This window comes from Pelecanus crispus, chromosome 6 (genome assembly GCF_030463565.1).
Source record: "Pelecanus crispus isolate bPelCri1 chromosome 6, bPelCri1.pri, whole genome shotgun sequence".
Lineage (NCBI taxonomy): Eukaryota > Metazoa > Chordata > Aves > Pelecaniformes > Pelecanidae > Pelecanus > Pelecanus crispus.
Window position 1 is genome coordinate 36,429,394 of NC_134648.1, and position 14,975 is coordinate 36,444,368.

General features: G+C 46.9%; 2 protein-coding genes across 3 annotated transcripts in view; one reads left to right on the top strand and one right to left on the bottom strand.

Annotated features, from left to right (window-relative positions):
• Positions 1–552: 552 nt before the first annotated feature.
• Positions 553–8,055, top strand: LOC104026176 (retinol dehydrogenase 12). Its single transcript, XM_075713402.1, has 7 exons — positions 553–632; positions 1,386–1,504; positions 2,313–2,468; positions 2,769–2,873; positions 3,311–3,520; positions 4,366–4,555; positions 6,528–8,055. The coding sequence occupies exons 1-7, from the start codon at positions 553–555 to the stop codon at positions 6,628–6,630; spliced, it is 963 nt and encodes a 320-aa protein (XP_075569517.1). The 3' UTR covers positions 6,631–8,055.
• Positions 8,056–8,724: 669 nt separating this feature from the next.
• Positions 8,725–14,975, bottom strand: part of ZFYVE26 (zinc finger FYVE-type containing 26) — a 52,749-nt gene continuing 46,498 nt past the window's right edge. For both annotated transcript variants that reach the window (XM_075713398.1, XM_075713397.1), the window contains 3 exons: positions 13,675–13,857; positions 12,835–12,879; positions 8,725–11,137 (listed from right to left, as the gene is read on the bottom strand). In XM_075713398.1, coding sequence (XP_075569513.1) covers positions 10,928–11,137; positions 12,835–12,879; positions 13,675–13,857 — 438 coding nt within the window. In that variant the 3' untranslated portion in view covers positions 8,725–10,927. The remainder of the gene's footprint in view (positions 11,138–12,834; positions 12,880–13,674; positions 13,858–14,975) is intronic.

Consider the following 14,975-nt stretch of genomic DNA (forward strand, 5'->3'; position numbering starts at 1 on the left):
AAACGCTCCGGTAAAGGTGAGAGCGAGCACCGCGGAGCCCGCCACCGCCTTTCTCCCAGCCCCTCAACGCGCGCTCGCGTACACGAATGCATCATCTCGTACGTTTTGCTAGGGTTAACATCATCAGCTTTGGCGTGAGCTTATGTAAATGTATTTTGAATGTCTTTCCAGACAGCCGCTGGGCTTCCTCTTCTGGTATTTCTCGGCTTATTAATCGGGAAGCGCAATTAAAGCGGCAGCTTTTGTTCCGAGGTGCCCAGGCCAGAGTGCGTTCGTGTGCGTGGGGGAAAGCGGCAGCCCGCTGGCGTAGGGCCGGCCCGCTTCCTGCTGCCAGCGGGCGCACACCGGCGGCAGGGAGCTGGACCCGCTGGGCTGGCCGGGGCGACAGGGAGCGGCGGCGGCTGCCGCGCTCGGCTCAGGGGGCCGGCGCTGCCTGCGCCCGGAGGGGACGCTGCGCAGGCCGCCGGCGGGGCGGGGCCGGGGCCGGGGCGGGGCCGGAGCCGGGGCGGCCGCCGCTGAGCCGCGGCAGTGCGCAGGGAGCGGGCGGCGGTGATGCTCAGCTACTGGGGAGCCGCGCTGGGGGCCGCCGTCTCCGTCCCTGTCCTCTTCCTCGTGGCAGCGCCCTACATCAGGTGCGTCTTACCCCGCGCGGCCCTGGCCTCTCGCGCCTGCGCCGGCGGCTGGCGTGAGGGGGCGCGCGCCGTCTCTCGCGGCGGTCGGGTCTGCCCGGCTGTTTGTTTGGCGGGAGCGCGAGTAACGTGGATTCCTCCGCGCCAGCCCTAGCCCGCGCTGGGGTGGGTCGTTACTCACGCCCGCCCAGCTCCGGCGCCTCAGTAACGCTAACGCGCCGGGGGCTCAGCCCAGCCCTGGCACCGGCGCGCGGCTCGGTGGCCTCCCGCAGGCTGCGACCGCCCGGACCTTACTCCGGGCCTGTCCCGGGGCCCGGAGCCGGCGGGGCTGGGAGAGAGGCGTCCGCTGCGCCCGCGGGGCGGGGCCCGCGTTCTCCTCACGGTGCCGCGGCGGCGCCCGTTGGCCGCGGCTCCGGAGCTGGCGGCGGCAGCCAACGGCAGCCGTGGCCCCACTTGACGCAAGGGCGGAGCGGCGGGGCGAGGGCCGGGGCGGGGCCGGGCTCAGGCCGGTCCCCGGCCGCGTTTGCAGAGCACGGGAGGGGGGGGAGCTTGGAGGGCGAACGGGGAACCTGACTCGGTGGCCTGGTCGCGGCACGATCGCGATCAACCTCTTCAGGTGACGATGCCCGTGACTCCCCGGGGCCCTGAGCGCAGCGGGCAGCCCCGACCGTTGGGGCGAAACCTGGGGCTCTGGGGGCTCGGCCCTGACCCGGGTCCCCTAAGGAGGGAAGGTGTCCTCGGGTCCCTCTCTTGCAGGAGGTATGTCGCTGGAGGACAGTGTAAGTCGACCGCGAGGCTGGAGGGGAAGGTGGCCATAGTCACAGGAGCCAACACAGGCATCGGGAAGGAGACGGCCAGAGACCTCGCCCGAAGAGGCAAGTCGCCAGCCTTCATCAGCAGGCATCCCTGTGGGGCTGACGCGTGTGCGCCTGTGCATCAGTAGTCCCTTTTCAGGACCTAAGGGAGGAGTATTTTATGCTCACGTTTAAGCGAGTTGGATTCCAAAGTTGTTTCAGGCAAGCCCAAGTGTTGCTTGTCCGGAGGCTGTAACCACTTAGGTGCAAGTCCCCAGTTTCTCAGCTGGTTTCATTGCTTGAACTCCAAAAATGTGTCTGGTGACATGAAAATGCTCTGCACTGCAACTGTTTCAAGAGGACAGTGGAAGTTCCTGGTATCACTGGGTTCTGCTTGTGTGAAGCTGGGAAATGCCATAGATCCAGTGCTCTGTGCTTTAGTTATTCACGTTTCAAGCTAATTGGGTTTAAATGCCTTTTGGGTAACTGGTAAGGAGATTAAACTACCTGTTCACAAATCTGTTTAGAAATGACTCTGGCCTGAATCCAAGTATCTTCATGTGCTCCTGGCTTGACGTTCCCATTATAGGGGCAGATATAACCCTATCATACCAGTGTTGTGGTACACACTCGTGACCTGGGAGAACCTGAACAGAGGCACTCCAGATGTGCATTTTCCTGGTCTGAAAAATAACTTTGGGCTGGATAGGAGCTGAAAAGATAGTAGGAAAGGCTTTGTCCCTCCCAGCTGCTCCCCTGACTGATGCCAATTCCCTAAAGAAACAATGTGTTGTTTGTAAGCACTGTGCGTGGTCAGCCTGCTTGTCATAACCTTGATTGTGCGGTGTGCTCCAGTGTCCTTCTGTTCCTCCTTTCCCCCCCCTTGCAGGTGCGAGGGTGATTATTGCTTGCAGAGACATAGCAAAGGCAGAAGCTGCAGCCAGTGAAATCCAAGCTGAGACAGGGAACCAGCAAGTCATTGTGAAAAAGCTGGACTTGGCTGACACGAAGTCCATCCGGGAGTTTGCTGAGAATTTTCTAGCAGGTACAGTCTCTAGATCCTTCTTTTCAGTGAGAATACTTTACCAAGGTCTGCTGTCTGCTCTTCTAGCAAATGCCACATCGCTGACCTGCATACCTCTGTACCATGTTGGGTACTGTGGTTTACAGCAGGGGCTTGTCAGAGGCCATGAGCTAGTTTGTGGTAGCAGACTTAGCCTTATTTTATTGAGGCGACGTGGCTGCAACTCAGACAGGTGTGGGTTTTTCTGGCTGACTTGTGCCACCTCCTTGTTCGTCCTTGGTCTCTGTTTCCCTGTTTAAGGATGCCTCTTTTTTCTTGCAGAGGAGAAGGAACTCCATATTCTCATTAATAATGCTGGGGTCATGTTATGCCCTTACTCCAAGACTGCTGATGGCTTTGAGATGCACCTGGGAGTCAATCATCTTGGTAAGGCCAGGGCAGTCATGTTTGCATTCAGTATCTGTGGCAAAATGCCAGACAAAAATCCTGCTTTCAGATTTTCTCTTCCTCGTGCTTCCTCCTTGGAGAAGGATGGAAGGCCAGAGTTAAGAGTTCTGGAGATGCAATGCAATGTATGTGCTTATCAAGGACCCAGTTTAAGTATCTGTACGTGTTACCTGGGACATTTGAAATATATGACAGCTCCTGCTTTTTGAAGCTGAGGAGCAGTACTTAAGGGCCCCAAAAAAGTTTAGCTGTTGATTTGGGGGGGGAGGGGGGAGGAGGGGGAGTGTCTTCTTTTGCCTGGACTTGAAATGAGGGCAGCAGTAAGATAGAACATGTAAGTAATGTCTTGTGTAAGTACTTTGAAATTCCAGCAAGGGAACCCTTCAGAGAAGGATGACACTTCCTCTCACCCCTAGGTCATTTTCTCTTGACCTTCCTATTGCTGGAGCGTCTGAAGCAGTCTGCCCCAGCCCGCATAGTGAACGTGTCCTCACTGGCTCATCACGGAGGCCGAATCCGCTTCCATGATCTCCATGGTGAGAAGAGCTACAATCGTGGCCTCGCCTACTGTCACAGCAAACTGGCTAACGTGCTCTTCACCCGGGAGCTGGCGAGGCGTCTGCAAGGCAAGTCCCAGAGGCAAGCGGAGTGTTTTTTCGCTTGGCTTTTGAGCAGCATGGATGGGGAGAGTGGATTGAAGAAAGGTCTGGAAATTGGCTATGCAGAAATGAAATGGTTTGAGGCAAGGGTCACCGACAGCTCTTTGCACGAAGAAAATATCCCCTGTCTGTGGAAACAGGAGACATAAAACACTAGTTGTCTTTACAACAACAGGGCAGAGGAGGTCAGTAGCTTGGCACAGTTGAATGTATCTCATTTTTCTTTGGTGCTTGTCAAAAACTAGCTGCATCCACGCAGACAATTGTGGTATGTGGGTGGAAGCTAAAAAAACCCAGAAGCAGCTGAACTACAATTGCAGTCTCCAACTGAAAAGCTAATAATACATACTCAGCTGCCTTAAATGTTGATGGCCTGTAGAACAGAAGCATAGGACTAGACAGTACCTCTTAAGTCACAACATCTGTCACAGCCACGTGACTGCATACTACGTACTTAAGTAGTATTTATTTTACTAAAACAGAAGTAGTGTCTTCTCTAGGAAATCAGTACATCAAAAGAAGCTGGTGTTCTCAAAAGCCTGATGGAAACTGCTGCTGTTTTAGCACCCAGGCCCTCTAGCACATTGTTTTGCAGAAGGCATGTAGTGACTGCAGTGTTTGGAAGGGAACGGGGCATGCTCCAGCAAGCAGTAACTACAGAGGACTTCACTCACTCTTCTCTGTTTCTGTGCCTGGACTCCTCCTTTAAGTTGTAGAATATCTGCAGGTAGAATTAAGGACTATATTACCCTTTCTTTTAAAGGCAGTTTGATGCATGCAGATTTGTCCTGGACTACTTTCTTTTGCCGTAGGCACTAAAGTCACAGCAAATGCTCTCCATCCTGGTTCTGTCTATTCTGAGCTGGTCCGGCACTCATTTGTAATGATATGGCTGTGGAAGATATTCTCATTCTTCTTGAAGACACCTTGGGAAGGAGCTCAGACCAGTGTCTACTGTGCGGTAGCAGAGGAGCTAGACTCTGTGACAGGACAGTATTTCAGGTGGGTGCAAGCTGATGGAGTGATATACTGTGGAAGGCAACCTTGTTGGCTGGGGAAAATGAGACTTACTGTCATTCTTCGTTAAGTAGGGGCTGGGTAAGAGACTGGCTGATAAGATTGAGGGTGACAAATACTAGAGCGTTACCCCTTTCAGATCTGTTGCAGTGGATAGCATGTTGGAAGAAATTCCTGACCTGTGCAACACTTCACACAATAGGGGATCCTTTAGTGCTAGGAATATCACCGTATTCAAAGTGCAGGAATGGCTGTCACATGTGCAGAGCTCTAATCCTGATCTGCTCAAGACCTGGGCAAATCACTTTTCAGTACAGCTGTTTAGTTAGGGAGGTCACTTGAGTCAATCCTGGGAAGACCACTTTGGTTCTCTGTGTAGTTTTACGCCACTGGAGCAGAAGGGGCCTGTGCTCCCAGGGAGCTGGGAGGGCTGATGGTACTGCAGAGCTAGGAGGTGAGATTTTCAGGACTGGCATGTGACAAAATAACTTGATTCTCTAGTGTGAAAGACCCCCTAGCTGGGAGAGACTCCTGCTGGCATGCTTATCGCTCTGTCCCGCAAACTGTCCTGTGTAGCTCCCACTACAAAACCTGTTGTTTCTTGACTTCTTTGACTTATTCCAGGACCTTGCACAGTGTCACGCCTTTTCCCCTCACCAAAACTATATCCCAGAGCAGTTCCAAGTAGTCATCATAGTAGATTTGAAGACTGCCATTTGAACAGATTCGTGCAGATGTGTCTGTCAGCTTAGAGCAGTGTAACAATACTGGTTTTTGGGAAACGAATGTGAAAATCTGTCACCTCCGCCCCGATACTGTTGGAGCCTTTGCATCTTTGCAGAACTTTCCTCTTGTGATATGTCAACAGATTAGTCTTTGTCATGACTTTGTCTGATCTTCACTTGGGAGTTTGTACCATCTTAGTCAGACTTGAATATATAAATAGATGTCTTAATCTTTCCCGGATGACTGTCTGTCCCAGGATATAAATGGAGCATTTATGTGTTGGAGTACAGAAAACTTCAGTGGATTTTAAACTCTTAAAAGAAAGGAGTTTTGGACTTGGTGGGAAATGAATAGCTTCAACAGTAATTCACAATTTACATTGGACTAGCCTAAAATCCTTTTCACTTTCCAGGTAATAGAATATAAAGCACAAGTACAGACATTAAGAAAAGAATTTGGATGCCACAGCAAGACAGATGGAGTCCATCAGAGTCATTTCAGGAACATCAGAGACTGTGCACTTTAAGCTCTAAAAACACTAGGCTGGATAGAAGCCTTACAAGATACAATTTCTTCTGTTCTCTTAAAAGCCCACGTTACTGCAGCATCTAGCACTACAGCTGAGAACACATGATCTCTATTCCAGACAAGAGCGCTGTCTTATTGCAGGAGCTGAGAAGAAAGGAGCCACAGTTCAGAGGCTAACAGAGAAGGGGATAACTGTACATGGCTATTACAGTATTATTATTCTGGGACAAATTTGCCTTTCATGCAATGGCAATATAGTGGGATGAATAGGATGGGATAAATAGTTTAGAAGGAAGGGCTGTTTGAGTGGCTTTTTTGTAGCGTTTGCTAGAAAAGGTGCTCCTGAAGAAGCTTAATGTTTATAGCCCTTTTTAGTGGTATTAAGGAGAATGTACACTGAGGAGTACACAGTAGAGCGTATACAGGTTTCTTTCAGAGTTGAGACAACAGAAAGAGCTAGACTTGCTTGCCAGTTCTTAATGCAATTGGGACAGACTCTGCCCTAGCCTGTTGGAAAGAAAGCTTTCTCAAGGTGGCTTAGCACCAACCCTTGCTCATTTTCTGGGGAGCCTCCCACCCTTCTTCAATTAGTCTTGAAGTTAAGCTGATAGAAGGCAACTCCCTTAACACAGACATTTCAGTGTGCTAATGCAGATGGAGATCTTTGGCTTAAAAATAATAAAAAAAAATGTTCCTCTTACAGTGATTGCCAGCCAGCATACGTATCTCCACGGGGTCGGGATGACGAGACAGCAAAGAAGCTCTGGAGCGTGAGCTGCGAGCTCCTCGGCATCCAGTGGGACTGAGCAGCGCAGACTTCAAGAGTCTACCTGGCTGAGCCCGGCGATGCTTCTCCTGGGAAGAGCACTGCTGAGAGACCTCAAGACTACAACACTGATACTTCAGCTGCCCTAATGATGGCTCTATGGACATAACCTAATGTGACTTTCTGGAATATTACACTTAAGGATTGAGATTTGTAAGCAACCGATCCTGCTGCCTAGCTGAAGAATTAGAGCACCCATGCAGGGAGAAACCTTTGCTTGGTATTTCACATAACAGCGAGACCCTATTGTTCTCTGGCTTTAGAATAGAAATGGAGGGTGCAGTCTTAGGTTTAGATTATGAAGAAACAAAGAATTACCTTCATTTAAAGGTGGGGTGTTTTTTCCTAACAGCAATAGTAAAAAGGTAGGACTCTCAACTTATGATCTATGAGGTTATTTTCTGTTCCTACTATTTGACCTGGCAGAGTGAAAGTACTTTAGGATATTAGATTTTCTGGCAATTACATGCAATACAAATGCTCTCAAGAACACAGAAACAGATGCTGGCCTTTTTGTGCCAAGCATTAAGTAAAATTTTTAAGTGGAATCAATTATTTTTCTCTATAGTCTCCGTAAGAAGCTGGACCCTAGCCACTGAAGTATCTTGGCCCCAAATGCCCACTGATTGCAGCAAGCTAACTGAGGGTTGGCTATCTTTTAAGCAACCAGCTCTCAGTGCAGGCGACTGGGAGGTTAAAAGCTGCGGGAGTGCCGCAACTGTGTGTAGGCAAGTTATTACAGAAATTAACCCCTCTCCCATGAAGCACTGAGCAAAAATGGTGTAAAAGTTGCCACAATAAACCCCCCAGCTGCACTTTAAATTACTTTAGAAGCTAGAAAAGAGAGCAGAATCAGTCAAGAACATCTCAACTATGTTAAAAAACGTTAAACAACTTCAGCTGAGGCTTTAGCTTGAAATGACAGCAAACTACCTACAGCTACATAGCTGAAGCAGAGGTCAGGACTGTCTTGGTATTGCGGTCGTTAGCTACAGGACAGGAAAGTAAGACTTGCACAGAAATCCTTACGTTTGTCTGCCCAGCAGTTACTGGCCTTGGCTGGCCCAGGCTGCTGGGATTACCTTCTGCCTCTGAAAAAAAAAAAAAAAAAGTGGAAGTTTTTGGAGTTGCATATGAACATGCCTCTGTGACCAACTGCCACTTTTGGGAAACAAATGCTAATTTTACGATTAATTCTTTCTGCCTGGATGCTATCTATGCAGATCAGTCCTGTGCTACCTCTGAGCAATACTAAATAAAGCCATTTTCCTTTTACAACAGGAGACAGTATCTTCCTTCAGAAATGTTGAATCGGTTTACTTGCTGTTATCTGCACCTGCCTTACTAATGTAGAGAACTCAGTTTGGGTGACATTTTAAAGTCCCTTTGTGCTTCTCCCTGTCACTCTTACCTTTTTTCCTCCCTCTTTATGCTTCATCTTGAATATGAAGCCAAATCCACAACTACAACGTAGCAGTACAATGCTACCTAGCATTGCAGGCTTGCCCTGCTTGCTTTCTGTGGGAGTCTCTGATCTTGAAAGTGGCTTTCAGGAGCAATACAAACCATTTTAAAAAAAAAAGCAGAGAGTGTCTCTAGGCAGAAATATTTTGCCCTTTTATGTCAGTGCTCTTCTCAAAGAAGTTTGATTGTAGATTTAAAAAGACACATAACTACACGTTTCCATAGGCACACAGCCGGTCTTTTTGACCTTGGCAAGTCATTTATACCTTCTGCGAGGCTGATCTGTAAAATGAGGGAACTAAAGCTCATTTAGCTGTCTCAAAGGGAAGCTTGTAAGAGAGAGTTAAGACTGACTCGCAAAGCTCTCTGAAGAGGATTACTGGTCTGTGAGAGTACGTGTATGAGGCCGAGCCAGCTACCTAGCTACTGGAAGGACTTCTAAAGGTGTGGTACTCCAATTGCTCTAAATGTTGAAGACACTGCCAGAGAGAGATTTTGCATGACAGAACAATTCTCCCCCTTCTAATTACTCTGCTAAGCATAGCCAAAAGCAAAATACAGATCTAGAAAGAGATCCCCAGCTGTGCCGAGATAAAAAGCAAACAGAAGATACGTTAACAGTCATAATACTTTATTCTCTTTTTTCATTGTAAACAAACCGTGGTCATTAATAGAGAAGTTCTTTTTAACTGGCAGTACTCGATCCCTTTTTGATGCTCAGAAATTCAAAGCCCCTTGATAACTGCACTACTCGTGACACAAGGCAGTTAATCCAGATCAAAATTCCAGTTCTGCTGGTTACAGAAAGATCCCTATGATTCCAGGTTAAGAACATCAAATTACAACTAACACTATATAAAGTGCATCAGGTACAGTGCAAAGAGGTCAGGAAGAAAGGCAGGTACAGAACTGACTGGTCTGCATGGCAAACTCCATTCCGTGCTCTATACAGCTGAAGGAACTCGAGCAGAAAAGTAGGTATTACAGCAATGCAGATCTGGATACCCACAAATGGGAAAACCTCCTCCCCATAATCAGAGATTTGGAAATGATCGAAGACATGGGTGGTGTCACATTTGACAATTAGCCTAACTGCTGTAATCTGATGGAAAGCTAGGTCAGTCTGGCCAAGAAAAAAAAACCAGCTTTCATTAGTACTGCTCGCTAATGAGATAACGCAAATCTGTGGTCAGGAGATTGTGAAAGCTAAATGTGGTCATTTCTGACTGCTTTGCTCTGAGGCACTTTTAGCCCTGCCCTAGCGAGCAGAGCACCTCCAAGAGAGGTGTTTGTGTCAGTGGGGCACGGCTCACGAAACACTAGAGGAGACGGACCAAGTCCTTTCCAGTACCATGGAAGTCTGTTCTGTCACTACAGTGAGCTTGGCGATAGTGCAAAACTCTTGCTTGACAGTTTCTACTATATGTACTAAAACTATTTACAGTTACATTACATTTCAGAAAACCTGTTGTTTCTTTTGAAGGAAACAACTAAACTTTTTATCAAAAATGTGAATGAGTTTTCCTACCTCTTGTGCCAAAACACATGTAAACAGCAAACACAAACTCTTGTGGAACTTTGTTCTGTTTCTTTTTGAAGGTCCTACTACTGTCTACCATTCTTCTGCCCGTTTCTCATGTCCCAGTCACGGTTGCAGAGAAGCAGCTGCTTTTTTCCAGCATCCCTGAACACAGCCATTACACAAAGATTCCTGCTTTTTCATAAAATGGAGTCAACCTAACACTTCCACAGCAAAGCCTGTCAATATAGTCTATACAGTATGTCCAGTTAATAAAAATTTAGTCTGGTGTTCTGTTGTGCCTGACAGGGACAGATTATTCTGGTCAGAAACAAATAAATCCCTGTGTGACAGGGATACAGACCACCTGTTGAACTTTACCACAGCTTGCCGTGTCCATGCTGTCTGCTATACCCCATGAAAAACTGTGGAAGTTTATTGGCAACTTTTCAGTGATAAAGCTGCATCACAACAATTTATTGGATATTACCATAGCAAAGAAAGAGGTACGTGATTTTTCAACTATTTTAAAGGATTATTTTCCCTTTATACTCCCCTTACAGGATACGTCCTTTGTAATTCCATCCATCTAAGTACGGGCCCAAGTGCCGTATGTATGGCACACATCAGACAGCGTGACTGGTAAGTAGAAACCTGCCCTGAACAATCAGTTCCTGCCTTTTCAAATGAACTAAAGAAATTGGGCACATTGTACTGGGGGGCAGGGAAGTAGCAGTAGTTTGTATAGAGGCCTAAAAAAACCTCTGAATTTCAGTCTTTGTAAAAGATCTCTCCAATCTTTAAAAAGCTTACAGGAAACCCGTAATCACAAAAAGTTTTATACTCTAGGCTACACTGAGTTGATGAGATTTTTGCTGTCCTCTCTATATAGGTTTTCTGATTAAAAATAAAAAACATACAATAAAGTTCAGTGCCTTTCGGGAAAAAAAAAAAAATCAACCAAAACACCTCCCCCAAAACAACAACAAACCCTCCAAACCAGAAACAGAAGTGCTCTCTTCCATACACCTAAATACTTGCTTGTTCAGTTTGAAACTGCCCCCTCCCCCCATCAAAAAGATAGCCAAAAAACACCCTGAGGTAGTGACTGTTTGTCAAAATACAGGACTGGCACTTGTAATTTAGTTCCCTTCCTTTCACCAGAGGCACGTTAGCAGCATCCATTTGCCACCAACATCAGTCAAGAGACCTCCATTTTACCAAGAGATTGCTGAACCACACGCCTTTAAGCTGTCTTGAAGCCTTCCGTATGAAGGTGAAAGTCACTTACTTATTATTTCCTAGTGCCCTGGGGAAGCCGATTTCTCATTTTGGGCTGGTGCACTGAGAGCCATTGGGCACAGATGGCCTTCACAACGTCATCTCCACTGTTCTCAGCCAGCTGTCGCACATGCTGGACTAGCTGCACCGCTCTGGTCTTCTCCTGTCTCACCGAGACTAGATAGGCAGAACGCAACTTGTTGCACATCACGTAGGCCTGGATCTGAAGCAGAAGAGACAGTCAGAACTTGGTTGGAAAGCTGTAGTAAACTAAGAGGACAAGCTTAAGCAAGGATTCACTGGAAACACCTAGTTCAGAAGCATGTTGTACAAGGTAGTAGCAGCAGAATATGAGGCAGAGTATGGCATGGAGCAGATCCCAATGTAAAAGATGGATAGACAGCTGTACTTCATCAAGTTTGCCCCTTGTGGAAACTCCTTTACTGTATTCACCATGAAATTAGCATCAGGAATCTTATCTTGTGCATTAATTTACCATAACCTCATAGCAAAGAGTCCAAACCAGTCATTTTCTTCTGTTGCTGGTTCTAGAACAGCTCACATCTTTCAGTGATAGATCTTTGACCTGGTTTCGGCTGGGATAGAGTTAATTTTCTTCCTAGTAGCAGGCATAGTGCTGTGTTTTGGATTTAGTAGGAGAAGAATGTTGATAACATGCTGATGTTTTTAGTTGTTGCTAAGTACTGCTTATGCTAGTCAAGGACTTTTCAGCTTCCCATGCTCTGCCAGGTGCACAAGAAGCTGGGAGGGGGCACAGCCAGAATAGTTGATCCAAACTGACCAAAGGGCTATTCCATACCTCATGACATCATGCTCAGTATATAAGCTGCGGCGAGTTGGCCGGGGGGCAGCGATCGCTGCTCGGGAACTGTCTGGGTATCGGTCGGCGGGTGGTGAGCAATTGCATTGTGCATTACTTGCTTTGTATATTTTTATTACTGTTATTATTATATTGTTGTTATTACTACTACTATTTTACTTTATTTCAATTATTAAACTGTTCTTATCTCAACCCAGGGGTTTTTCTCACTCTTACTCTTCCAATTCTCTTCCCCATCCCAGGGGCAGGGGAAGTGAGTGAGCACCTGTGTGGTGCTTAGTTGCTGGCTGGGGTTAAACCACGACAATCTTACATAAAGGCAGAATGAAAAGCCCATTTTTCAATCTACATACAAACAGTGAGTTTGTCAGTTGGAGCAGGACAGACGACAGTCACAAATCCTAAGATTTTATTCCCAGCTATGCCACTCAGGATCTACAACAATCCACAAACGCTGAGCCATAGCCTCTTCATCTATAAACATGCATCTACAGTTCACATATTTATCTGCGACACTCTAGTGGCTAGGCCAGCTGGTATGAAAGCTAACAAAGAAACCAAGTAGTTTAGGCCTCTCTTCCTCTAAGAAAAGAAGTGTATCATAATTGCAGAAGTTTTATCATTTAACTCTCAATCACAATAGAAATAGTATAATCCTGAAACAATAAACTGAAATGGTCATCTTGGAGGTACATCAATCCTCATTAGCTGTCTGCCATTATTATAAACTTACATGCACCTATGTGAAAAGTTGGATAACAAAACCAACAAACCCACCAATGTGTCCCTCTGAAATACTTTTCCTCCCACTATAACAAATGCCTAGCCCTCACTCTGAGGACTGTCAAGGAACGAATACGGATAACATCAATCAGTACCTTCATGTCAAGCTCTACAGTTACAAACACCACAGCCTTGAGGAATTCACTGTGATTTCTATAATCTAGGAAGTGGCCTTCAAAACCTTGGCTTGAATGAGTATCAGAGAGAAGATGGTGAAAGAGAGCGTGTAGTCTGCAGACCACCACTGGCCTGTTCAGCTCTTGCTAAAGGAGTTCCTCTACTGTACTTTTACTTACCTTGTTTTCATCGCTGTCCATATCCTGAATCAGATTATCGAGATCCTGTATCCAAAGAAGGGAAAAGATGTTCACATTTAGAGTGACTACAGTTTGAAAACCTTTACCCCATTACCCCATCAGGGACCAAATCCCTGCATAGAGGACGGGCTGTTGAGATGACAGCTAGATGGTTACATTGTCCCAACTGCGAGGGCTGCTTTGTAGAAAATACAAAGCCCAACTCTTCCCTTTACCACAGCTTCTCCAGCCTGCCAGGTCTGTGGGGTATCCCTAGAGAATACTACGAGCCTGCAAATCCCCCACGGACATGGATCACGTTGCATGAAATGACTTTGTTCTTTGCACCCCAGCAGGAATTGGCCCTCGTGGCCCACCCTGACCCAAGGGGTGAACTGCATCCCCTAGCCTTATCAGTAGAACTTCACAGAGGGCATCTTCCATCCCAGTGAAGGAAGGAAAGACACTGTGGTAGGCAGGAGGTTTCTGCCTCCACACATACTCTGTGTTAGCCAGGGAAGCCTCACTGAAGGGAACACCTCCCACCCCAATCAGGAGCATTTGGCAGGATCCTGTGAAGCAAAGGTTCTCTCCCCACCATGGGTACTTATTTGGGAAGTGCAATGTAGAAGCATGCTACAGCTACTTACCGTTTCCTCTCAGAGTAGCTTGCATAAGGCAAACCACACACTCCCTTTAAACAATGCATGTAGTACAGAGCCAGAAGATATGAAGGACTCACTAAAAGAGCAGCACAGGCACCACAGGATGGTTTCCCTGTAGCCTGTATTGTATATACCCATTTTACTTCAGAAGGGACACAATGCAGGACAGAATTACCTCAGCAGGAATGTTCTTGAACTCATTTAGACAGTTTAGGATAATGTTATCCCCATCATTTTTTGCTGCAACTCCAGATTCATTGACACACTTGAGGAGCTGTCGGATCTCACTGTACTTCTGCTGCTTCACCAGCTGCTTGGCCACTTTGCTGTACACTTCTGTAGCCTCCAGCTGGAAGTCCTAGAGGTAGTTGGAACATCAGAGCAACATGTTAAATGTTCTCAGCAGGTTTTCTCACAGGGATTCTATACAACTGAGACCATCTCTTCTAAGGACAAAATATCACACCATGCTGCAAAACGTCAAAGCTGTTTTAGGGGCCTCATTACTGCTCAGGGCTGGCTTAAAGTTTTCCTATAATCAGACTGGTAAAACTCAGTTTTGCTCATGAACAAGAGCACTGTTACTGCCTCCTTTTCAGGGGTGGCAAAAAAATCAGTTTTATTCTTCTGGCAAAAGATCTTTCCTAGGTTCCTACCCACCTCTCCCTCACTTTGTGAGCTCCCTCTATATTCCTCTAGCGACCCCACCAGTAGCCACCCTTTGTGTACCCCCAGAAACAGGACGCAACTGACCATCGTACACCTCCCATATGAAGGAAGAGATGATAAAAGCTGCAGACTGATCCTGCCATGAATAAGGCAAGAAAAGAAGAAAAAGGAAGGAAACAGAAGTGATGCTAGGCAGCCGGACTTACTGCTCCATTTTTACTGGGGGGTAGTGACTGCTGCTGCTGCTAAGAAGTGCTATTTTTCTAAGGCTTTCCATCTCAATACAAACAGCTATTCTGCCTTGTACATCCTGACCTGAAAGAAGGAGCAGGGCCTGCCATATCCACAAACTATTTCAGTGTGCCACCTCTGTCCAGAAGTGGCCCTCTGACTGAGACAGGAGGCAACTGCAAACTGTACTGCTTGAAGCAGTATCTTTTAGCAGCTCCCAATATATGGATGAGAAACACACAGAAGAGTTTGGAGGCTCATGTGCTATGCTGACTGATAAGCACCTCAACTTCTACCCAGACATGAGGAAGGCAAGGTCCCCAGAGAGTTTCCAGTTAACTAGTTTTGCTCTCCCAGACAGGAGAATAGTACAGAAAGATAGCCCTGGCCTTACTTACTCACTGTGTCTTTGCATGACTATCATGAACTGCAGAGAGCTACCAAGTCAGAGCTCTCTACTCACATCTGTGATTGCGGTTTGCCAGAGTTAAGTGACTGAACAAGGTACACAGCAAAGGAAAAAGCTGCACTTAATTCCTTTGTAGGAGCCAATTAGTTCAGAAGTGTCCCACTGAA

What these genes read in the sequence shown, in the direction of transcription:
- LOC104026176 (XM_075713402.1), top strand. Translation starts at nt 553, where the DNA reads ATGCTCAGCTACTGGGGAGCCGCGCTGGGGGCCGCCGTCTCCGTCCCT. An exon ending in CAGAGACCTCGCCCGAAGAG is followed by an intron (nt 1,505 to 2,312) that starts GCAAGTCGCCAG and finishes CCCCCCTTGCAG; the next exon opens with GTGCGAGGGTGATTATTGCT. An exon ending in GTGACAGGACAGTATTTCAG is followed by an intron (nt 4,556 to 6,527) that starts GTGGGTGCAAGC and finishes TTCCTCTTACAG; the next exon opens with TGATTGCCAGCCAGCATACG.